This window comes from Saccopteryx leptura, chromosome 5, assembly GCF_036850995.1.
Source record: "Saccopteryx leptura isolate mSacLep1 chromosome 5, mSacLep1_pri_phased_curated, whole genome shotgun sequence".
NCBI classification, from domain to species: Eukaryota; Metazoa; Chordata; class Mammalia; order Chiroptera; family Emballonuridae; genus Saccopteryx; species Saccopteryx leptura.
Window position 1 is genome coordinate 113,377,068 of NC_089507.1, and position 25,806 is coordinate 113,402,873.

Below are 25,806 nucleotides of genomic sequence, written 5' to 3' on the forward strand. Positions count from 1 at the left end.
TGTGCATGTTATTAGAAAATATTTTTTTCCTTTTGTTGAATTTATTGGGGGTGACATTGGTTAATAAAATTATAGAGGTTTCAAATGTACAAGTCTATAGAATACATCTATGTCCTTTGGGCCCACTATCAACCAAACTTGAATTTTTTAAAAATAATCTTTGTAACTCTTCTCCAGGCATTTTAGAAATATTTTTACTGAATGTAAAATTATCATTTTAGAGGGTCTATACTGATTTATTTATTTTTATTGTTGGACATTTATACCATTTTCAGTTTTTTTCACACTATAACTATCAGTTATATAACTACCATTTGCTGTGAGGCAAATGGATATAACTTTTTTATTTTAAAAATGGTGATGTATTCCGTAAGCATTTTCCTTATATATAGAGTGGTATTTCATGTAGCCAAATGCCCTTCCTTTCCTGTAAGAAAGTTCTTGATTTATATTTATATCTGAAGATGAAATGACTTCCACATACAGTATACTTAAAAGGTAATATGTCATAAATTTGTCCTTTGAATGATCTTTGGCCTTACTTTTCAAATATCATTTACTAAATGTGCTGTCCAAATTTTAAGCTGTTTATATTTTAGTCTTAGAGCTTATTAAAATATGTATAAAGGTTGGGGCAAAAGTAGGCTTATAGTTGTGAATATCTGAAAGACAGTTTATTTTTCTATTGTGAATTACTTGTATTATTTTTCATACAGATAACTGAAAATCTGTTTTTGTCCCACCCTGTGTAGCTGGTTAAATGCTGTTTTATTTTCAGTTATGTAAAGACTTCCCATGTGTATGGCTAGTAACTGCAGCCATCGTCGCCATTCACATGCAGGTTCTCATTGAATTCGGACAGACAGTAAAGGAGCAGTGGAGCCAGAAAATGGTGGGACATTCCTTCTTTATTCAAGTCTTGCACCGGCCTATGAGCAAACACACAGAGCTCCCAAAGCCCTGATACATTCTCGGGTCCCACAACCAGGAGAATCAACTCGGTTTCTTCTAGAATCAAAGGCCCCACCAGTCTTAGCGGAGCTCGCAAAAGCCCCTCAGCTCTGGTTCCCCATCTGCACAACTTCTCTCTTTCTGTTCTTCTTCTTTTTTTTTTTTTTTTGTATTTTTCTGAAGCTAGAAACGGGGAGAGACAGTCAGACAGACTCCCGCATGCGCCTGACCGGGATCCACCGGGCACGCCCACCAGGGGGCAACGCTCTGCCCCTCCGGGGCGTCGCTCTGTCGCGACCAGAGCCACTCTAGTGCCTGGGGCAGAGGCCAAGGAGCCATCCCCAGTGCCCGGGCCATCTTTGCTCCAATGGAGCCTCGGCTCGGGGAGGGGAAGAGAGAGACAGAGAGGAAGGAGAGGGGGAGGGGTGGAGAAGCAGATGGGCGCTTCTCCTGTGTGCCCTGGCCGGGAATCGAACCTGGGACCTCCGCACGCCAGGCCGACGCTCTACCACTGAGCCAACCGGCCAGGGCCTCTCTCTCTCTCTCTCTCTCTCTTCTTACTCTGCAAACATGGCTTCCCTCTCTCCCTCTTCTCTCTTTTCAAAACTTTCTGGCAAAACTGGAGGAAAACCTCTCCTCCAGCAAACATTAGCAAGACAATGGCCCTTCCCAAGCAGGAAGGTAATTTGCAGTTTCACAGACATATACCTGGCGCTGCCCAGCCCCCAGTGCAAACTATAAGCAAGCAAACATAAAAATCATATTTTGCAAATTTATTTGACCAACACCATGTTTTCTTTTTTCCTTTATTTATTTACTTTTAAAGTGTTATTGATTTCCCATCTCCTCTTTCCCCTCTTCCAGTCTTTTTGGTAAACATCAGTTCATTCTCTATATCTAGGGGTCTACTTCTCTTTTATTTATTTATTTGTGTTCTTTGTTTGTTTTTAAGATTCCACATATCAGTGAAACTATGTGGTATTTGTCATTCTTTCTCTTACTTACTTCACTTAGCATAATAGCCTCTAGGTCCAGCCATGTTGTCATAAAGCAAGATTTCATTGTTTTTATTGCTGAGTAATATTCAATTGTGTGTGTCTATGTATAGCACTTTTTAATCTGCTCATCTATTTTGAAATTTAGGTCTAGATTGATTGACATTTGGTTGCATCCATATCTTGGCTATTAGTAGGAATCCTACAGTAAACATAAGGGTGCATATATCTTTTTGAATTAGTGTTTCTGTCTTCTTCAGGTAAGTATCTAGAAGTAGAAATGCTGGGTCATATGGTTATTCTGCTTTTAATTTTTTTAAGGAAGCTTTCTACTCTTCTCCGGTAGTGGCGTAGTGGCTACACTATTTTGCATGAGGCTTCCCTTTTCTCCACACCCTCCTCAGTGCTTGTCATTTGTTGATTTATGGATGAATGCCCTTCAGACAGGGATGAAAGGGTATCTCATTGTGGTTTTAATTTGCATTTCCTTCATGATGAGTGATGTTGAGCATCTTTTATAAGCCTATTGGCCATCAGTATGTCCTCTTGGGGACAGTATCTATTGTGATCCTCTGTTTTATTTCATTTATCTATTTACTTTATCTATCTATCTATCTATCTATCTATCTATCTATCTATCTATCTATCTATCTAATTTACTTATTTATTTACTAAATTCTATTAATTCCTTGCATATTTTGGATGTTAATCTCTTATCAGATGTGTTACTGGTGACTATATTCTCCCATTCAGTAGTTTTTGTTTTGTTGATGATTTTCTTTACTGTGAAAAATCTTTTTAGTTAAATATAATCTTATTTTTTCCCTTTGGTTGTCTTTGCCTTAGAAGACATATTCAAAAAGATATTGCTAAGGCCCATGTCAAACAGTTTGCCATCTATGTTTTCTTTTAACAGTTTTATGGTTTCAGGTCCTATATCTAAGTTTTTAATCCATTTTGAGTTTATGCTTATATATAGTATATGGACATGGTTTGGTTTCATTTTTTTGCATGTATATTTCCAGTTTTCCCAACATCACTTATTGAAGAGACTAGCTTTATCCCATTGTAAATTCTTGCCTCCTTTGTTGTAGATTAATTGACCATGTGAGTGATGGTTTATTTCTGGGCTCTCTGTTTTGTTCCCTTTTATCTATATATTTGTTTTCATGCCAGTACCATACTTTTTTGATTATTGTAGTTTTGCTTTACAGTTTGATATCAGAGAACAAAATACTTCCCACTTTGTTCTTTCTCAAGAGTTGTTTGGCTCTTTCTGGGTCTTTGTGGTTCCATATACATTTGAGGATTATTTCTCCTTAGTCTGAGAAGAATGTCATTGCTATTTTAATAGAGATTGCATTTAATGTGTATATTGCTTTAGGTAGTAAGGACACTTTAACAATATTAATCCTTTCAATTCACAAGCAAAACATAATCCTTCCATTTATTTGTATCTCCTCAGATTTCTTTCCCCAGTGTGTTAGAATTTTCAGAGTGCAGGTCTTTTATGTATTTTATTAAATTTATTCCTTGGTGGTTTATGTTTTTTAGTGCAGTTGTAAATGTGATTGTTTTCTTAATTTTTCCTTTAATTGTTCATTATTGGTATTTAGAAATGCAACAGATTTGTGTATGTTGATCTGTGTCCTGCGACTTTACTGACTTCTTTATTAACTCTAATAGTTTCTTTTTGTGGCATATAGGGTTTTTCATGTATAGTCTCATGTCATCTGCAAATAATGAGAACTTTACTTTCTCCTTTCTGATTTAGGTGCCTTTTATATTTTTCTTGTCTTATTGCTATGGTTTGACTTTCCAAATTTTGATATTCAGAAAGGATGCTTGGAGGAAGCATGTGTGTTGATCAGTTTTGAATGTATTTCTGTTGAGTCTGTTGGTGTTTACCAATGCTGGATAATTTTAGTATGTTATAATTCTTTATTAGTGTGTACTTTAGGTTTTTGGTACAAAAACATGGAAACAAATTAGTACAAGGCTGGTTCAGAGTCTTTAGATTCGTTGGTCTATAATGGTTAGAATAAGTTGACATTCTGACATAATTCATGTACATAGTTAAGTGGTTTCTGTTCTTCCAAGTTGAACGAGCAAAACAAGCAGTTTTAGAATAATGTCACTCCCTGGTTTTGGAATTAGGGTAAAATGAGCTTGAGAGTCTTCCCTTCTATTGAATTTTTTTTTTAATAGTTTGAGAAGGATAGGTGTTCTTATTTGAATGTCTGGTAAAATTCACCAGTGAAACCATCTAGTCTAGCCAACATTATCTACATACCCCCAACCCCCCAAGTAATACGATAATAGGATAATGTCACCAATGATTGAAAGTTTCTGATCTCTGAACAAGAACGTTTCATTCTGATATATTAGAATGCCACCATGTTGAATTCTGTTCTGTGGTTCAAAACAGCAGGCAAGAGGTAGGGTCTTCTCAGTTAAGATAGTGGCAGCATCTCATTTCACTATTAAGTTTAGAGGACAATGTACACAGATTTTGATACTGTTATGCCAGGTGAGAGCTCAGAGAGACCAAAAGTTCTGTGGGCTTCTGGATTCCATAAATTCTTATACTTGGAAATGAAGTATATCTGCTTTCATATCATAGCTTTTTTCAGTGTTCTTTGGACTATTTACTCATTTCTGTTTTCCTGCATTTTGTGGCTAACTTATTCATCTCTTTCAGAGTGTTTTGCTTGTACTATATCTAGAACGTTTCTTGCTAGGAGATGTATTTTCATTTGAGATCTTACATGAGCTTATTAGTATTTCATCTTGGGAAATGAGTATTTCAACCAATGTTAATACTTAAGTTATTTTGCCACCTATTTTAAGTCATCTTTATTAGATTAGTGTTCCTGCAAATATAGGGTCCAAGTAGTATATGAACAGCATTTGATTCATTCCATCAAAAATAACGTAATGAGGCACTTATTATGATCAGCCTGCTGTGAAGTTCCAAGGATGAAATCTGTGTCATTTTATTGTGCAGTAGTTATAAGCCACTGTTCTTTTTACAGAAATAGAGTTCTTGCTTTTGTATGCTAAATTTGGCAGTGACTCCCAAAAAGGAACATATGTAGATTTAGCATAAAAATATATTTTGACTAATTTCCAGGAGATTAGGTTGACATGATTAATTTTTTTTTAAAATTAATTTGACTGTTTCTGACTTTCTGGGATTATTATTTCTGTTTGATTAATTGTTTGGCATTTCTGGTATCTTTCCAACACCCCTGATACATGCAGACTTTTGGAAGTGATACTGTCTTAAATATGTCTTTATCATCTCTTCTTCCTTTCAATTAGAACAGTTGTGAGATTTTTCATCTAACTTTAGAAAATTATTTTAATAAACATTTTTTGTAGTAAATTTTAAGATTTCCAAAACAAATTATTTTTCTGGTAATAAGACTGTTTGTTCTTTGCATTTATAAATAATAAAAAAATATAAGGAATCATATTAGTAATTTGGAATCTTGAAGATGAGTGATATTGTGGTAAAGTACCAAAGAATTGCAAAAATTAATATTTTAGGAGGAAGAGTCAGGTTTCTTTTCCTCTCCTTTCTGTAGAGAGTGAGGGGAGAGGAATGTGAAAGTTTCCTGGCTTGCAGAGACATACTGTGTAGGAAACCCCCTTTTACTAGGAAGCTTAAAGGTCATTTTATAATTTGGGCTAAGCATACAGGAAAATTTTATAAATATGATTTTTATACTTGTGTGTGATTTGTACCAGCTCAGGATGGACGACAGCACTGTGTTGTAAATAGAGAGATTTTGTGCAGGGTTTTGAGTGGAAGCCGAGAGGAAACTTGGATTCCCTCCCTTCCCGCGCTCCTGTGAGGAAGAGGATAAACACCTAGCAGGGTAAGGGAAAAAGAGTAAGAGAGCCCTTTCCCACTTATTCATTCTTTCTTTCTTTCCTTCCTTCCTTCCTTCCTTCCTTCCTTCCTTCCTTCCTTCCTTCCTTCCTTCCTTCCTTCCTTCCTTCCTTCCTTCCTCCCTCCCTCCCTCCCTCCCTCCCTCCCTCCCTCCCTCCCTCCCTTCCTCCCTTCCTTCCTTCCTTCATTTTTCTGAAGCCGGAAACAGGGAGAGACAGTCAGACAGACTCCCGCATGCGCCCGACCATGATCCACCCGGCACACCCACCAGGGGGCGACGCTCTGCCCACCAGGGGGTGATGCTCTGCCCCTCCGGGGCATCACTCTGTTGCTACCAGAGCCACTCTAGTGCCTGGGGCAGAGGCCAAGGAGCCATCCCCAGCGCCCGGGCCATCTTTGCTCCAGTGGAGCCTCGGCTGCGGGAGGGGAAGAGAGAGACAGAGAGGAAGGAGAGGGGGAGGGGTGGAGAAGCAGATGGGTGCTTCTCCTGTGTGTCCTGGCCGGGAATCGAACCCGGGACTTTTGCACGCCAGGCCGACACTCTACCACTGAGCCAACCGGCCAGGGCCTATTCTTTCTTTCTTTAATGGGCCATTTACAAACACCTATCCCCTGGTGCTGTAGGCTCCCCCTCCCATCCTGAAAACATGTGATTAATGTATATACCTCTAAACAAAGTGATGGCAGATGAACACTAAAGGATTTGGGAATGTCTTTTAATATATAAAACAACATTTTTCGCTCTTGTGTTACCTGATAATTTTTAACATGTTGGAATGTTTTTTATAAATCCTTTAGACGAATGTTACAAGCTTGCTAATGATTTTATCATCTTCCCCTCCTCCTCCTTTTCCTGCCAACCTGTGTCTGATCAAAGGTACATAACCTGCCTCACGACTATAGTCTGGACAGCACGGTTTGGGTCAGCTGTGCCCCATGTTAGTCATATGCAGCTGGCATATTAATAAATCTCCTCCTTTTAATAAAACTCCTTAAAAATTCATTTGAACTTGGTGTCTCTACATAAACCTGGTGGAACGTGACTTTACAACAGTATTGGTAGTGGGTGCATCACCTTCAGCATTTCCACACAGCTCTGTACAGCTGCTGGCATCCTCATAACCAATGGGGAGGCATCCAACAAGTACAGTTTAACTTTCTCTTCTTTTCCCTAATTTGTATTATATTGAAATGTTATCTTCCATCTCATAAATATTGAGAGCTTGTGTAATGTTTTATTATATACTGATTTTTTTGGAGGAGTAGTTGGTGTTTATTAACTTTATTTGGTGATTATCTTTTTTGTTGCTTGACATTTATATTCTGCCAATTTATTATTATTATTTAATTTTTGCTCTTATAAGCAATCTTTAGAAGAACCCTTCAGAGAAGATCTTATAGATCAATTTATGTTGTCATCTCTGATTTTGTTCCTGGAACAGATTGATCAGGAACATGAACTGTTTTCTTAAGGCTGATTAATAATTATGTTGCATAAGTTCATGAATAATAAAATAATGTATAAAGCATTGTGAGAAGCCCCAGATGGGGTGAGCTAAGGGATGGGGGGGTATAGGAAGAAGACAAGGAAGGAACTGGACCTGTTCCTGAGTTCCAGAACTGTGCGGAAAATGACTGTGTTAGGCTTGCTCATAGTTTTACTCGCTGCAAGCCCTTTGTGCAAATAGCGCAGGAGCACGTGACAGCACCATTGTAAGGATGTCATTACTTCTCCTCAGCGGGGAGAAGAGAGATTCTGCCCCGCCACTGAGGGGTGCGGTAGGGTCTTATTTCCTCCTTGATCCCTTGTCCTCCGCGGCGAAAAGCAGTTTTCTGCTTTTCCCTTTGGTTTCTTGTGGCTTGCCTGTCTTGGTGAGATGCCAGTTAAACAGAATGGCCTGACCTGGGGTGGCACAGTGGATAAAGCATTGACCTGGAATACTGAGGTCACCAGTTCAAAACCCTGCACTTGCCTCGTCAAGGCACATATGGGAGTTGATGCTTCCTGCTCCTCCCCCCTTTCTCTCTCTCTCTCTCTCTCTCTCTCTCTCTCTCTTCCTCTCTCTCTCCTCTCTAAAATGAATAAATTAAAAAAAAAACAAAACCCAGAATGGCCCACCATCCTCCAGCTCCGCTGTTTCTTTACGGTCAGTCCTAATTCAACGAGAAGCTACGTGGCCACGGCGGCAGCCACTGGCCTCATAAGAACTTCCTGTCTTACCTTAATTGTCCCATTTGGCTGTGTACCAGAATTACCTGTAAACTGTTAAAAGATGAAATCCAAACACATCCACAGATACGTTTACTCACTTCAGGAAATTGGTATGTGTTTATTTAAAGCTGCTCTGTTGATTTTTGGGCAGGGCCTTTTTTTTTTTGAGAACTCAAATCTACCTGAGAAGGGCTAGTGTGCATGCCCGTTACGGGAGGGTAAGTGGAGTAGTGTCATAGTTATTTAGACAGGTCTTCTTTTTTTGCCTAATTTTTCTATCAGCAGAATAGGTTCTGGAACCATATTTGGTTTTGTGACATTTCACTTCTTTTCACACTGAGATTGCCCAAATTTATCATTTTCAAATGGAAATCAATGAAAATGAATTTTTTTTGGTGTTTTGCAAAGAAGTATTGCAACAACCCATTGAAGTATTTCATACTATTCGATCAATGTGAAAATAGGACAGGGAATGTTTTTTTCTAGATAGAAGCTATAAAACAGATAGTGTTTCTTTTGTGTACCCCCCCATCTTAGTTTACAGTGCAATTTGAATACATTGGGTATAGGCACCAAATTCTTAGTATTGTATATGAGGTCACTGGTGTTCCTTCAGACATAAGGAACCTTCAGAAAATGCCTATTCCTTATTATAATGAGAGTGAGAAAGCTTTGGCAGGTGATTTGCAGACAACATGTTACCAGTTGAAATGTACTTGGACTTCCTGGCACCCTAAGATAGCTGCTTGCTTGCCCATCATTCATTCACTCACTCACTCTAAAGTGATGTTTCACATGTACGTGCTTGTTTCTTTGCTTCCTCAGCCTCTTCTTAACCATATGGCTTCTAGTCTGTTTCTCCTCATTTATTCTTTCTAATGTCCTATTGACAAATTAGAATATACTTTATTTTTAAACCTGAACAGTTGGCAGTTAAAAAATAATAGTTGTTTATTTCTTGCTTAATTATGAGCCAACAATGACTGCCTGACAGAGTAAACCTCTAAATCGTCAAAGGATGAGCTAAGATAGCTCTTTTAAACCACAGATTTCCTCTGTGGGAGACCTGTAGCTGTGTTTAATTTTCTGGGGCATTAGCCCCCAGGAGATCCAGTTGAGACTTAAACCTTAGACTATTTTGCTCAAACATTTGCATTTGCTGTGTCAGCTCAAGGTTGTTGCTGACAATTCAGTACCAACAGGAGTGCCCAGTTTGGGGTATGGTGAAAGGGAAGACTTTGATTTGGTAAGAATAGCTCAGCTGTGAATCAGGTAGACTGTGGAGCAGTCTCTCTGTAAGGCAGCTCAGTTGAGGAATCTCACGCAGGCAGCTCAGTTTGCAGACCAGGAAAAGTGCAGCCAGATGTTCCATGGGGGCAGAAGTGAAGCTGGCTTCTGTAGAGCCATGGTTTTCAGCTTTTTACACTTGGGGACTGGTGAAAATAGGAGAATTATTTCATGGGCCACTCAGGCAGAAATCACACTGAGCATAAGAGAATTCAACTAAGATCATTGGGTCTGTAATCTTCATACAGCAACTGGGTGTAGAAGGAAGCAAATATTGAGAAGGAAAGTGAGGCATACCCATAGACCAGTGGTCCCCAACATTTTTTGAGCCACGGACCGGTTTAATGTCGGAAAATATTTTCACGAACCAGCCTTTAGGGTGTGGGACAGATAAATGTATCACGAGACCAAGACAAGCGTCAAGAGTGAGTCTTAGACAGATATAACAGAGGGAATCTGGTCATTTTTTTAAAATAAAACATTGTTTAGACTTAAATATAAATAAAACGGAAATAATGTAAGTTATTTATTCTTTCTCTGCGGACTGGTACCAAATGGCCCACGGACCGGTACAGGTCCGCGGCCTGGGGTTTGGGGACCCCTGCCATAGACCAGGCCTCATGCTTGCCTACACACAGGAGTGACAGTTCATGTGGCAATGGAATGCCCTCAGAGCAAAAACAGTAGGAATGACAGGTAGGACATGAGTCACCAATGGATGTCAGATAATGCTTTTCAGTTCATCATACTTTAAAATAGCCATGTATCTAGAGTAAGAAATGAGAAATACCGTGTTTGGAATAGAATCCTGTATTTATTTTTTAAAATTGTCTTAATAGGCATTGGGTTAAATGGGTAGAGACTGTCAAACTTCTGCCTTTGTTTACGGTTTGGTTATCGAACCTGTATTGTTTTGTGGGAGTCAGTGTATCCTCCCCTCATCTCTCTTTCTTTCTCTCCTCTCTCATTCTCACCTGTTACTTAAAGGATGACTTGAATGAAGGTCAGAAAGGTACATCGACAACAATACTACAGAACACTGTGGTTACTCCCTTCTCTGAGCTTCAGTCTTGGCATTGCGTCCAGGGTCAAGCTCTGCTGTCGCCTTTGCCGGCCCGGGAGATCGACTCTGGCCCCAGGGAGGGGAATGGGTCTGCTACTCGAATCAACAATATGATTACTGATGATTTCAGCAAGCTTCATGGAATTAAAAATAAATGAACCAAAGCCATAGTTCCTGATTTTCCTGCAATCTCATCATTTCAGGTTATATATCCTGAAAATGTTTCTTTGGGGGGGGGGGGTTGTAAGATGGCAAACTGGATTCTCTTTGGCTACCATGGAAGACAGAAAATTGCTGTAAATTTAAAATCTGGAAACCATGTGGGAGTATTTGAAAGCCTAGGGTGTGTGGAAGGTATAAAAGTGAAATTTGCCTGACCTGTGGTGGCGCAGTGGATAAAGCGTCGACCTGGAAATGCTGAGGTCGCTGGTTCGAAACCCTGGGCTTGCTTAGTCAAGGCACATATGGGAGTTGATGCTTCCAGCTCCAACCCCCTTCTCTCTCTCTGTCTCTCTCTCCTCTCTCTTCCTCTCTCTCCTCTCTAAAATGAATAAATAAAATAAAATAAAAAATTTTTTAAAAAAAGTGAAATTTATATGCATCGAGTATTTAGTATGGCATAATTCCTAATGATTTTTTTTTTTTAAGTATTTGGAATTTTTACATCAAAACAAAGTGAAAATGAAGCTGGGTTTCTTATGGGAACACAGACATTACCCATTTTTCCCATAATGTTTGTGTAGTAGTCTGTATTTCTGCAGTGTAAGAATGTGAGTTTGCCAAGAATTCTTGGCCACCAGCTATATAGCTGTTTCTGTGAGATAGAGCTTTGGACTAGCCCCTAAGCTCGCCAGGAATAAACTTCTATCCTAAGGCAGTGTTGGATTCCGGGGGATTTTATTGAATTGTAATTGGCTTGGGCAGAGGTTCGAGGGAGAGAAATCAATCCCTTTCTACCCTGGAAGAAATTTACTCCACAACCAGGGTACCACTACCAGGGAGCAGTGAATTAACATGCGTTTCTCAGCCTTGATAGCTCCTGACACCTGATAGTTTGGCAGTATGTTTAGATAATAAGAACAGTCACCGATCACAGCAGGAACAGCTGTTCTTTCTGGCGAGAGGACACATTTCCCACCCAGCAGTCAAGCTGAGTGGGGCAGCCTCAAAGGTGGAGGAGTAAATATATATATATATATACTTTAAAAAAGAGTATTTCCTTATGGTATGATTCTTATATACTCTTTTAAATAAAGTACAGCTTTCATGTAGTACATTATTTCTTGTCATTAGCAAACTTAATAATCTTTAGGAATTTGAATACTGGCACTTATAAACTTTTTTTTTTTTTTTGTATTTTTCTGAAGTTGGAAGGGGAGGCAGTCAGACTCCCGCATGCGCCCCACCGGGATCCACCCGGCACGCCCACCAGGGGGCGATGCTCTGCCCATCTTGGGGCGTTGCTCTGCTGCAATCAGAGCCATTCTAGAGCCTGAGGCAGAGGCCACAGAACCATCCTCAGCGCCCAGGCAAACTCTGCTCCAGTGGAGCCTTGGCTGCAGGAGGGGAAGAGAGAGACAGAGAGGAAGGAGAGGGGGAGGGGTAGAGAAGCAGATGGGCGCTTCTCCTGTGTGCCCTGGCCGGGAATCGAACCCGGGACTCCCGCACGTGAGGCCGACGCTCTACCACTGAGCCAACCGGCCAGGGCCCTATAAACTTTTATAAGTCTAAACTTATAAGTCTAGACTTTGTTTTTGCTTTGAAGTTTACCAATATACACATTGGAGGCATGAATTTTTTTTTCATAGAATGAAATTGACTTAAAATCACAGTCTAAAATTTATTATAAATACAGCCCTAACTTGTTCCAAAAATATTCATGGCAAAAAAATATCTGTATGGTTGGTTTTCCCTTCTTAAGTTTGTGCAGTATAGCGTTTGCAATTCCATGTAACCTAACAATTTTGACTTTCTTTTTATAGTTGACTATAGTTTGATTTCAAGAAAAATGTAGATTGTCTTACATAGACATAGTTAGAACTTCCATATATATATATATATATATATATATATATATATATATATATATATATATATTTAGCAAAACAGAGAGAGGAACAGATAGGGACAGAGAGAAGAGAGAGAGATGAGAAGCATCAATTCATTGTCACCTTAGTTTTTCATTGCTTTCTCATATGTGCCTTGATGTGGGGACGCTACAGTCAAACCAGTGACCCCTTACTCAAGCAAGCATCCTTTGGTCTCAAGCCAGCGACCATGAGGTCACGTCTATGATCCCATGCTCAAGCCAATGACCCCGCACTCAATCTGGTGAGCCCACACTCAAGTTGGGTAAGCCTGTGCTCAAGCCAGTGACCTTGGGGTTTCAAATCTGGGTTCTCAGCATCTCAGACCAACGTCCTATCCACTGCACCACCACTTTGTTAGGCAAGACTTCCATATTTTAAAAATCATTTACACCACCATGAGTGTTTCCAGATTAGAAACAGAATATACTGTACACATTTCCACTGGAAACAGTTACCATCCAAGCATACATGAGTACATGTATAGGGAAGTAGAAAATGTGCTGTAAGTTAGGCTGTTGGGTAATGTGCTCACCTTGTACACATGGAATCATAGCTTTTCAGGACTCAACTCTGCACATACTTGGCCCACGCTTCAGACTGAATTGTCAGCAAGATCATGGCTGAAAGGCTAGAGACACCTGCCTGGTGTCATCGACAAAAATAACGTATATGTTGTATGTAGCGATTAACTATATTTTAGAAATTCTTCACTTACCTGAAAGTGAGTGAAGATTACTGCAGTTTGCTGCTCCCCACCCATCGCAAATAAATAGATACCCGAATTCCTTATGGACTTTACTATAACAATGTTGAATTAGGAAAACTTTTTTTGTCTGTGTGTTATGAAGGGTTAATGTAAGTTTTTATTTTGTCATCAGTTACCTTCTCAGAGTTGATTCTAAGAATATATAGAACTGTAGAATATTTCCGGTGGAGTTCAGAGCATAACTCTTAGATCTGTGACACTAGCATTTATTTCTGTGATGCCCCTGTGGTGTGACCCCCTGCGGTGGCCTGTCGCATGAATTGAGTACCGTAATTGATGTAGCTGGGGGTATTCCACACTGCTTTCCAGAGGCAACTGGACATCATCACGTCTTCCACAGGCTCCTGTACTAGAAGTATGACCGCCGCTTGAAGGAAACACACTGCAGTGGTATAATCTTTTAGTGTAAGGCTGGAAGTTCTGTTGACATTTTCCCTGAAGTTTATCTGTATGCCTTTTAAGGCATTTCCTTATCAAGTTTTTTTAAACATGTTACAGAAGTGTTCTTCTAAAGTGTCAGTGTTCAGAATCCACGTGAAGGCAGAAAATATCAGATTCAGGAAAAGCCATCTATGCTGGTGTAGACCAGCTGTGAGCTAAGTGCTGGACTAGAAGGGTGAGTGCTAGCGTTCGTTCTGGGTCTCATGTCATAGGGGAAGCCACCATTTAGAGAATTAACTAAATCATAAGTTAGAATTATAATGGGAAGTAAAATTAGAATGTAGTGGTTATAAGAAGCGTAGCATTATTAGTTCTGTTGAGAATCTTCTTAGAGAAAGTAGCCTTTGATTTGGGGGGTTGGAAAGTTGGTATTTTTACAGAAGAAATGTCCTTGGGAGTCTAGGCTCAGAAAGGTTGTGAATGACGGTGAGAGGCATGTGGCACACGGAGCACACTTGTCTGCAGGGTCCTCTAGTCACCTGCAGTGCTTGTCCCAGCTGTGATGTGACCTAACATACATTTTAGAAAAGTTCTGGCCCTGGCCTGTTAGCTCAGTCAGTTAAGAGTGTTGTCCTGAAATGAAAAGGTTGTGGATTTGATCCCAGTGAGGACACACGGGAAGCAACCATTGAATGCACAACTAGGTGGAACAACAGATAAATGCTTCTCATCCCCATCCCCTCTCCTCTCTTTTCCTTCTTCTCTTTATCTCTTTAAAAAATCAATCAATTTTAAAAATTCAGCCCTGGATGGATAGCTCAGTTGGTTGAAGTGTCATTCTGAAGTGTAGAGGTTGCTGTCAGGGCACAGGCTGGAGCGGCTCCCTGTGTGGTCCCGTCCCTGTCAGGGCACAGGCTGGAGCGGCTCCCTGTGTGGTCCCGTCCCCCTCAGGGCACAGGCTGGAGCGGTTCCCTGTGCGGTCCCGTCCCCCTCAGGGCACAGGCTGGAGCGGCTCCCTGTGCGGTCCCGTCCCCGTCAGGGCACAGGCTGGAGCGGCTCCCTGTGCGGTCCCGTCCCCCTCAGGGCACAGGCTGGAGCGGTTCCCTGTGCGGTCCCGTCCCCCTCAGGGCACAGGCTGGAGCGGTTCCCTGTGCGGTCCCGTCCCCGTCAGGGCACAGGCTGGAGCGGCTCCCTGTGCGGTCCCGTCCCCGTCAGGGCACAGGCTGGAGCGGCTCCCTGTGTGGTTCCACCCCTGTCAGGGCACAGGCTGGAGCAGCTCCCTGTGTGGTCCCGTCCCCGTCAGGGCACAGGCTGGAGCAGCTCCCTGTGTGGTTCCACCCCTGTCAGGGCACAGGCTGGAGCGGCTCCCTGTGCGGTCCCGTCCCCGTCAGGGCACAGGCTGGAGCGGCTCCCTGTGTGGTCCCGTCCCCGTCAGGGCACAGGCTGGAGCTGCTCCCTGTGTGGTCCCGTCCCCGTCAGGGCACAGGCTGGAGCGGCTCCCTGTGCGGTCCCGTCCCCGTCAGGGCACAGGCTGGAGCGGCTCCCTGTGTGGTTCCACCCCTGTCAGGGCACAGGCTGGAGCGGCTCCCTGTGTGGTCCTGTTCCTGTCAGGGCACAGGCTGGAGCGGCTCCCTGTGTGGTCCCGTCCCCGTCAGGGCACAGGCTGGAGCTGCTCCCTGTGTGGTCCCGTCCCCATCAGGGCACACGCTGGAGCAGCTTGATGGACGTTCCTGTCTCTCTTTCCCTGCCTCTTTTTTAATTTTTAAAAAGGACAAGTCCTGTCAAAATTGCTTAGAACATTGTGGGGGAGGGGGAGGTTGAGCCAATGTCCAGCTACAAAACTTATCATTTCAGAGGAGAGAAAAGTTGATCCTGAATGGGTGACCACCAAAGTGTACAGTCTTGGCAAAGGATGGCAGATTGCCAAGACCGAGCCCCTGTGGGTGTTAGAGAGGGAGGAGATGGTTGAAGATGATGATCAGTATTTTTCATTAAGGGTGCTGGACTTGATAGGTGATTGTCACGATGAATCTATTGATTGTGAAGTATCTTTGGGATATCCAGTTGGAAATTTAGATCATGAAGTCAGGAAAACGTTCAGTGTTGATGACCTATGCCTAGAAGCCTAGAAGTTATCAGGGACAAGGCTTTGAAATTTTATACTTTTTAAGCTTGTGGCGGGGTGGGGGGGAATAGTAAGCAGTTTATAGAATCAATAAGAACCAGTTAAGGGAGGAGGAACAGCCGGGCGCAGTGGCGCGCCTTGCAGTCCCAGCTGCTCGGGAGGCTGAGGCAGGAGGACCGCTTGAGCCCAGCAGTTCTGCGTTGTAGTGCGCTATGCCGATCGGGTGTCCGCACTAAGTTCAGCATCAATATGGTGACCTCCTGGGAGCGGGGGACCACCAGGTTGCCTAAGGAGGGGTGAACCGGCCCAGGTCGGAAAAGGGAAGAGGAATAATGATGGAGATTCAAAAGGAATCACATGGAAGTACCAGTAGCATACAGGATTCCCAACACCAAGAAAAGTGAGAAGTGTGTGGCATCTGGTCTCTATAATTTAAAGATATATTTTTTTCCCTTTGCAAGTGGCATTTTGACATTATGCAAACATCCAGTTCAATATTAACTTTAACTTACTTCATAGTTTTAGGATCCATTGATTATCTTAGCCTGAATCAATTATTTCATTAGGAGTTGAAAATGGTGCCTTTTTTTTTTTTTTTTTTACAGAGACAGAGCCAGAGAGAGGGATAGATAGGGACAGACAGACAGGAAAGGAGAGATAAGAAGCATCAATCATCAGTTTTTTGTTGTGACACCTTAGTTGTTCATTGATTGCTTTCTCATATGTGCCTTGACCATGGGCCTTCAGCAGACCGAGTAACCCCTTGCTTGAGCCAGCGACCTTGAGTCCAAGCTGGTGAGCTTTGCTCAAACCAGATGAGCACGCGCTCGAGCTGGTGACCTCGGGGTCTCGAACCTGGGTCCTCGGCATCCCAGTCTGACGCTCTATCCACTGTGCCACCACCTGGTCAGGCGAAAATGGTGATTTTTAAACAAAAAATTATTTGACTTTCACTACTTGGCATTTTTCTTTCTTTTTTTTTCTTATTTTATTGATTTTTACAGAGAGGAAGGTAGAGAGCAAGAGAGAGACAGTAATACCCATTTGTTCCTTTATGTGTCCTGACCAGGGTTCAAACCGGCAACCTTTGTGCTTCAGGACAATACTCCAACCAAAAAACTATCTGGCCAGGGCTTGACATTTTTCTGAAATTACAAGCTTCCCTTCATCTACTGACATTGTTGGCATCTCTGAAATACTGTTTCTATTGAAAGTCAGGATATATTTTTAATACTTTTTGTTTAATAATTCATTTTCCAAATAAAGAATTGGTGTAATAATTGCTTCAGAAAAGGAAAATGAATAGAACAGCTAAGTTCCTAGCTGGTGGTAGTTAGCTGCCAGGTCCTTGACATAAAAATTCTACTTGTGTTTTCTTTACACGTCCAATCCCCGTCTCCCCGAGGACATTGAAGGTTCTGTCCTTAATGAGTTTATCTACCCATTATGAGTCATTTGAATTTCTTGTAAGTGTACAGACTGTCATGTGAAACATAGTTTTGCTTTGTTCTGAAGTTATCATGCTCAAGTTTTAAGGAGGGGCTCTTAGTATCTGGGGAGACGTGAGCTTTTAGTGTTTTGTGTTTTTTTTTAGCTTTTTGTGTTTTTATTCACATCATTCTTTTCTTTAGACTGTGTCTATGTCCTCTGTTTACTTTACCATTTCCGCGTTCCTGTCAGCAAGGTAAGTCCGCAGCCCCTGAGCCGGGAGCAGCCTTCCAGTCTCAGCAGCATTGCTCTGGGACGATGTGTCAATATGCTCTATCCCAGCTCTCTTGAGCTGCACTGACCAGAAATGTACCGAGATTTTCTTATAAAAATACTTGCTGCTAATGTCTAATTCTAACTATTGAGTTTTAAATGTTTATTTGCTCTAGGTTAATTTAAAAAACCTTATAAAGTTTCATGCTAAAATTTATACTGGTGAATATGTACAGATTTTAAAAAATCTGTATGTCACACACTGTATATGTCACAGTATTGGCATAGACCCAAAACTAGCAATTCATTTTTAAGTTTTCTTCTCTGATGGAACTCCTGAGTGAAACAGAAAAACAATGTCCTTCCTCATCTATTGCTGAGGTTGATACAATGTAAACCTATCATATTACATGTTTTTTGTTTCTATGTTTATATTCTCTGGCCCTGGTATAAGTAATGAAGAGTAATAGTCAATCATGCCTGTAAGATGAACACAGACAGTCTACCTTTAACAAAGTGGTGAAGGAGAAAGTTCTCTTGAAGTAGGGTTGTTGATGTAAGTGGGATGAAGTCTGGTTAATATTTTTAATTTGTTCTTTTAGGATAGATCTAGATTTAGTTATTGAACTAATATGTTTGGGTTCCCTACCTTATCCTAGCCTTCTCATTTATTTTTAGATTATTGGAATTAAGTTTTACAATCTGATAGCCAAAGCACGCTGTTATAAGCTGTTATTTAAAAGAAACATCTAATAGCATGTGGTTGCTCTGGTACGTTTTAAATAAATATTTATAAACTAGGTTTAAATGAAAAGATATCACTTGTCATAAGCATGTTGGGGTCAATGATTATGTGCCTGTTACGTGCCATGTGTTAAGATAAGATAGACTTAATTTTTTACTTTATTCGGTATTTGAATCGATGTTTACAAATACAGCCTGTGAAATAGGTAACAGAGTAACCCAGACGGTCTTACGTTCCTTACTCAAAGTCATAAAGCTGCAAAGATCTAAATAGGGAGCCAAATCTATTCGTCTTCCTTATTTTAAAAGTTTTTGGTAAATTACAGAAAATATCACAGGACTGGAAAGAAGAGGAAGAGAGAAGTGTCGTACGGAAATAGCTTTTTGCTTTTGGTGCACACCCCTGGCTTAGGGAGGCTGACCTGGGAGGAGTGCAGTGCGCTACCTGTTTCGTCTCTTGCGCACATCCCTGCGGCTGCGCTCTGTGCTCCTTAGACCCCGCTCCTCAGGCCCACGCTGGGTGAAAGGGCCTCGATCGGCTATTTTGTATAGGCATGTAAAAAATATTTTAAATATGTGGAATCATATTTCTGTTACTTTTAACAAATCAGGTGTGCCATTAATTTGCAGGGTCTTTTTTTGTTTGTTTGTTTTGTTTTTTTATAAGACACCTTTCTCTTTTCTTTTGAACAGAAAGATGAAAACTACAGGAGCCTCCCACGAGACACGAGTCACTGGTCTAACCAATTTCAGAGAGACAACGCCCGCTCATCCCTGAGTGCCAGTCACCCGATGGTGGACAAGTGGCTGGAGAAGCAAGAACAGGTAACGGAAATGGACCCTTTCACGTGTGCCTTCGGTCTAACTGCGTAACCCCCGCACCAGAATATGCTTCCTGCCACTACAGGGGCAATGATAGGTCAGTTGTTGTAGCACACTTTAGTTAAGTAATGGGCTCTGTGTTGGAGTTTGCCCAACATGAGTGTAGAATATTTCTGTGGTTTTCCCAAACACAGATTATTCCTCATAAGCTCTTGTCAGTGTTTGCGGTAGATTCTTCTACATCTCGAGGAATTCAGGGCTTGTTCTGTGGCCCAGGCCAAGACACTGGACAGTGACTAATAAATGCTGTTCATGAGCAGACTTTCAAGACTGACCACTCCTGGGTTCTTTTCTTCATTCATGGGCAGTGGATCAAAGGCTATGGAGAGGCAGATTAAAATTCTGCTATACCTGACATCACTTTGTGAGAGACATATGGGCTCTGGGGCGTTTCAGCATTCAGATTATATGTCAAGTATGGGGACTTACCCTTGAATTCATGTTAAAGGTCTATCTTAGGTTTATAAGTTTTTAGAATGGCTTAGTTCACGGTGCATGGTAGCCTCCTCTAATTAGTGAAATTGGAGTTGTTTATAACTCAGCACAAATAATAGCTCCCTTTCTCGGGAGGAAGGATTGTTGGCAAAGTTGTTGTATCGCTGATAGAGAGACCTTCTCTTTGTATGAAGACTTAAGAATTTATCTGGTACGTTTTGTTGTATACAAATAGAATTCTCCTGGTGGTTTTTTTTTTTTTTTTTTCTGAAGCTAGAAACCGGGAGAGACAGTCAGACAGACTCCCGCATGCACCCAACCCGGATCCACCCGGCACGCCCACCAGGGGGCGATGCTCTGCCCCTCCCGGGTGTCACTCTGCCGCGACCAGAGCCACTCTAGCGCCTGGGGCAGAGGCCAAGGAGCCATCCCCAGCGCCCGGGCCATCTTTGCTCCAATGGAGCCTCAGCTGTGGGAGGAGAAGAGAGAGACAGAGAGGAAGGAGAGGGGGAGGGGTAGAGAAACAAATGGGCGCCTCTCCTGTGTGCCCTGGCTGGGAATCGAACCCGGGACTTCTACACGCCAGGCCGACGCTCTACCACTGAGCCAACCGGCCAGGGCCTGGTGTTTTTTTTTTTTTAAGTCTTAATTATTTATTGTGAGTCACAGTGTTTTCTTTATGGTGAGAATGCCCATGATTTCTTTATAGTTTTAAGAGTTTTGACGTTAAAAATCTACTTGTGTGGTTATATTATCACTTCTTTTTTTAAAACATTCCTAAGGATGGAAAACAAGGTTGAGGGTACTCAGTGAGAGAATATTTTGTTGTTTATGTGTTCCAATAATTTCTAAAATCATTAATAATTATGTTGCCTAGATACGGGAATAGCTGTTTTCCATTTAGATTAATGATATCAGTGGAAAAAATCCTAAGTGTTTTTACTTAATCTCACTCTGTGTTTAGTACCATGAACCTTTTAAAATAACTTGTGTAGGAGGGGTGGTCTAATATGAAACTATGGAAAAGGACTCTTTGCCTTTGATACCACTGATTGTAAGGCTGATGTACCAGTTTTCATCCTGTAGTAAATGTTAGCCTACAAAACCATTGTGTAATTGAAAAAAATTTAAATAATTAAAACAAACAAACCATGAACATTCTACTTAGGAAATACATAATTTTCTCAAACTAAACTAATATAGATTTTAAATGAATTGGTATTATTATTTCATCATCACTTTGGAGAAAATGTTTTTAAGATTTAGATTTTTTTTTTTTAGTATGGACCTGGAGTTGAACCAGCTGATTAGCAGTCATTTACCATGCATGAGATTTAAAATTTTTTATTTATTAATTTATTTATTTTCCAATGAGAGGAGGGGATATAGAGAGACAGACTCTCGTATGCTCCCTGACCAGGATCTACCCAGCGACCCCTGTCAGGTGCTGATGCTCTGCCCATCTGGGGCCGTCCTAGCAACCAAGCTATTTTTAGTACCTAAGGCAGAGGCTCCATAGAGTCATCCTCAGTGCCTGGGGCCAATGTACTCTAACCAATCAAGCCATGGCTGCCAGAGAGGAAGAGAGAGAGAGAGAGAGAGAGAGAGAGAGAGAGAGAGAGAGAGAGAGAGAGGGGAGGGGGTGGGGTGAGGTAGGGTGGGGTGGAGAAGAAGATGATCACTTCTCTTGTGTTCCCTGATTGGGAATCAAACCTGGGATATCTGCACACCAGGCCTACTGTCTAGCACTGAGCCAATCGGCCAGGGTCCATATGTGATATTTTATAGGAGATTTGCACATGTTTTTGAACTCGCCTATATCTCAGTTTACACCTTCATCAAATGGGGATCACGCTAGAACTTGCCCCTGATGGTCACTGTGTCAGGTGATGCAATACCTGTGAAGGAGCTAGCATGGAGCCCATTAAACTTGGCTATTGATGACAGGAAATTTAAATTGCAGATGAGGAAATGTTTGTTACTCATTAGCAGGAAGCCTGGAGGACTGGAAGGCCCAGGGTTGGGAGCTTGGGGGGATTCTTCTGCAATCCAGTGACCTCACCAGGAGTCGGGATTCTTTATCTTTTCCGGGAGCCTTCACTGGGCCCTGGCTCGGTGCTCTCAAGCTTGTCCTTTCAGGCCAGAGCCATGACCATCCTATCTTTGCACAGAGGAAGATCTCAGAAAGAGGAAGAGAACAGTAAACCACACAACAGATGCCCCTATTGTTTTGGTGTGGAAAGTGTTATGTCGGCTGAAGGAGGGACAACTCATCACAGGCCTGAGGAGTTTTATAAGAAGTTTATTTATGCATCTGCACACAGACGGGCTGAGACCCAAGTGGCATCAGCAGAGAGCTGCAGGAAGGGGTCTGATATGGGAGCTGCTGCAGATATTGCTGACATGGGGTTGGTGCAACTGGGCATGCTCAGATGAGCACATCCTGGTTTGTGGCCTTGGTCACAGAGGCTCTCCCTTTCCCAACCCTCAGGTTCCTCCCCATGGCCTTGTGCCGAGGACACTTCCCAGAACTTTCCCAGGGCGGGGGGGAGGGAGTTGTTTAAGGGAAGGTGGAGGTTGGGTGAGGGAGATGCTTAATGAAGAATTTGCCCTAGTGGGAGGTGGGAGAGGGGAATTTGAGTTTAAAAGGGCTTTGAATTTTAAGGAGCCCTCAACCCAAACCTAACAGGCATTTCTTGCCTGCCCAGTTGTCAATCAAAGGGGGTAAGAGTACCCATTTTGGTTTAGACCAGGGATAGTCAACCTTTTTATACCTACTGCCCACTTTTGTATCTCTGTTAGTAACATTTTCTAACCGCCCACCGGTTCCACAGTAATGGTGATTTATAAAGTAGGGAAGTAACTTTACTTTATAAAATTTATAAAGCAGAGTTACAGCAAGTTAAAGCATATAATAATAATTACTGACCAAGTACTTTATGTTGCATTTTTGCTAAATTTGGCAGAATAAATCTTTTTTTTTTTTCTTTTTATTTATTTTTTATTTATTCATTTTTAATAAGGAGAGGAGAGGGAGAGACAGAGAGAGAGAGGAGAGATAGAGAGAGAGAAGGGGGGGAGGAGCTGGAAGCATCAACTCCCATATGTGCCTTGACCAGGCAAGCCCAGGGTTTCTAACCGGCAACCTCAGCATTTCCAGGTCGACGCTTTATCCACTGCGCCACCACAGGTCAGGCCAGAATAAATCTTTATAAAACAACTTACTATAGTTAAATCTATCTTTTTAGTTATACTTTGGTTGCTCCGCTACCGCCCCCCATGAAAGCTGGAACGCCTACTAGTAGGCGGTAGGGACCAGGTTGTCTACCACTGGTTTAGACCAACTGAGCTTGACCTCCTGGGGCTGGGGGCGCAGGGGGGGGGGGCGGCTTTTTCCTCTCCCTGAAAAACTGCTGCTCATCACTGCACCCAGTCAGGCTTCTCCTAGAACCCAAAGAATGGTAAGGTTAGTTAAATAGGTAAATACGACCATTTTTATTGCAAAAGTAGGAGGGGAAAAAGTGGTCAGCCCAGACTTTTAAAAATATGATATATTTAATTCTAAGAATATAAATTTTATTTTACTCCTACAGTAATAACTCCCATTTTAAGGAAGTAATAAGTTTTTCTTTGTAAATTTGGTATAAAATAGTTTCTTTTTGAGCACTTTTTTTTTTTTTTTTTTAACCTCCAAAGACTGTCTTGATTTATTTCTGTTGAGGTTATTTGAAGTATTTGTTTCATGATAAACAAGTTTTGTAACAGTAAGTACTTTCTTAGTCTGCATAGTCTAATACAGATGACATTAACCATGATTCCTGAGTCATTTCAATGATCTTTTTCCTTGGCTTACATTTTACAAAATGGTGATCCATTCGCTAAATTCACATAAGCAGAATAATTAGCTAGACCAGAATCTGTTCAACTGGACAAGATCAACAAAAACTAATCAAACCCATATTAAAACTTGGACCAATAGTCAGCATGATTGTTTGGGCAGAGGAGGACTAATAGGTTATGCTGTGTGCACTGGAAAGCTTTTCCAGCTATTCTCATGTAATTGTGCATTTTTTCTTTTAATTGTTCCCTGTGAGTCATCTGACTTTAATGGCCTCATGTCTCTTCCTTGGCTCCCACCCCCCCCTCATTAGTTTTGCCATTAAAAATATAATAAAGAGAATGGCATCCATAGATAAAAGAAAAAACATCAGCCCTCCCCTGTATGATTTGGGATCACCAGGGTGGAACTGATGACTGTATTCTTTAATGCCATGGGGGGGGGGGGGGAAGGAAGTCAGTAAAGTTCTGGGTTTTATATGCTTCAAGGTTTTTTCTTTGTTCTATTTCCTCCTAGAGTGTGTGCCTCTTATTATCTTGTTTTTTTGTTTGTTTGTTTTTGTTTTTGGAAAGCAGTTATGACTACATCCACTTTGCCTGTGGGAATGAACAGTAGGTATGAAAATGCTAAGCTTGCAGATGACCTCTGGATGCTAAGCATGTCTTTCTCTTTTTGTGGGATTAGAATATTGGTAATTACATCTCCATACCTATATGGAAATGATGTCTCTTATTACAGCTCTGCACCAGGAAGCACTTGGAGTCAAGCTCAACCATTTTTCCTACCAAAATAGTAGTCCTGCTTTTCAGTGAGTGGTTCACCCTGCTGAGCATAGCCCGTAGCTGAATCCTAGGTCAGGTTCATCTCCAAAGGTAGAGGACTATGTGTCTTTCAAAGAACATCCTTTTCTTACATCAGTCTTGTTACTTCCTTCTTTCTGAGAGATTTCAGGGGAAGCACAAAAGATTTCAAAAATGTGTTCTTGTTGTATTGCTTTGAAAAAGTGGTCATGCTTCTGAACTTTTGATTTTGAGACTAAAGGAACAATAAAAGCCACAAACCCCTGAATTCTGATGTTTAACAATGCTTTCAGGGAAATCTGCATTCCTTTTAACCATTCCCATTTCCCTGACTCCATGGAGACTGTCATTTAATAATAGACTGTCTGCTGACTTGTTCTTTTATCCTCTCTGTTTATTGCAACTAATAAATTCCACAAAAAAGGAAGCAGGAACTTTACAATATGTGGTTGAAAAAATTTAGGGTCAGAAAGGAGAGAGAAGTTAAGGTAATTTGGAGCTGCCATTTTCACTGCCTTGTGTTAGCAGAACTGAAACTGGTGAAGAGAAACAGCTGGGATGTTTCTAGGCTCGGTGAGGCCACCACTGAAGCTCTGTGATGGGAATGACTGCTGTGAGCTTTAGAGAAAGTACATGTTTTAGGATTCTTTCTGTCTAGCAAAAACTTCATCTAATTTCATGTTTCTCAACCACCATTCTGCAGACCTGTCCACCAGAAATTTCGTGCCCATTGCGAAAGAGTTCACCACCCTGATGTTGTATGAAGTTTATACACCCAGTGATCTTAGTCGAATTTGCCTGTGCTCAGGAGGATTTTCTGCCTTAGCGGTCCCTGAAATAATTCTCTTTTGTTTACCGGTCCCCAAGTATGAACAGGCTGAAAACCATAGCTCTGATTAGCTGATTATCACGAAGAAGATGAACTCTGAGGAAAACTACCTTCCATGTGTGGTGGTGGCAAGATTTCAGAGTCCCCTCATACCGCACCCTCACCTTCGTACCTGGCCGGAGTGTCCTACGTTCAAGTCTCAGGGCCTTTCTTCTTTTTACTCGTGCACTTCTGCCCCTCTCTGCAGCCACAGAGCTGCTGCTTCTCCCTTCTCCATGGTGGACAGCACATTTGGATGTGCTCCGTTTATTCACTTTTGAGCTGAGAGGGCTGATGCAGAGGGGGCATGTCTGTGTGTACACCAGCTTCTACTTGTCCAGCCCTAGAGATTAAGGTTAGAAAATAGTCGAGCCTGACCTGTGGTGGCGCAGTGGATAAAGCGTCAACATGGAAATGCTGAGGTCGCCGGTTCGAAACCCTGGGCTTGCCTGGTCAAGGCACATGTGGGAGTTGATGCTTCCAGCTCCTCCCCCCTGTCTCTCTCTCCTCTCTCTCTCTCTCTGTCTCTCTCTCTCTCCTCTCTAAAATGAATAAATAAAAATAAATTTAAAAAAAAAAAGAAAAGAAAATAGTCGAGTGTCAAAGAAACGGAAAATATTTTATTTAATTATTTATTTGAGAGAAAGAGAGAGGGAGAGACCAACAGACAGTAAAGAAGGGAGAGAGATGAGAAGCATTAACTTATAGTTGTGGCACTTCAGCTATTCATTGATTGTTTCTCATACGTGCCTTGACTTGGGGCCTCCACT

The 25,806-nt window shown here is 41.6% G+C and overlaps 1 protein-coding gene and 1 non-coding gene across 10 annotated transcripts in view; one reads left to right on the forward strand and one right to left on the reverse strand.

The window, feature by feature from the left end:
* Positions 1–25,806, forward strand: part of PARD3 (par-3 family cell polarity regulator) — a 696,077-nt gene that overhangs the window by 294,863 nt on the left and 375,408 nt on the right. For all 9 annotated transcript variants that reach the window (XM_066386075.1, XM_066386074.1, XM_066386078.1 and 6 more), the window contains exon 5: positions 18,907–19,038. In XM_066386075.1, coding sequence (XP_066242172.1) covers positions 18,907–19,038 — 132 coding nt within the window. The remainder of the gene's footprint in view (positions 1–18,906; positions 19,039–25,806) is intronic.
* Positions 12,039–12,114, reverse strand: TRNAV-CAC (transfer RNA valine (anticodon CAC)). Its single transcript has one exon. It is a non-coding gene; the product is annotated as a tRNA-Val (tRNA).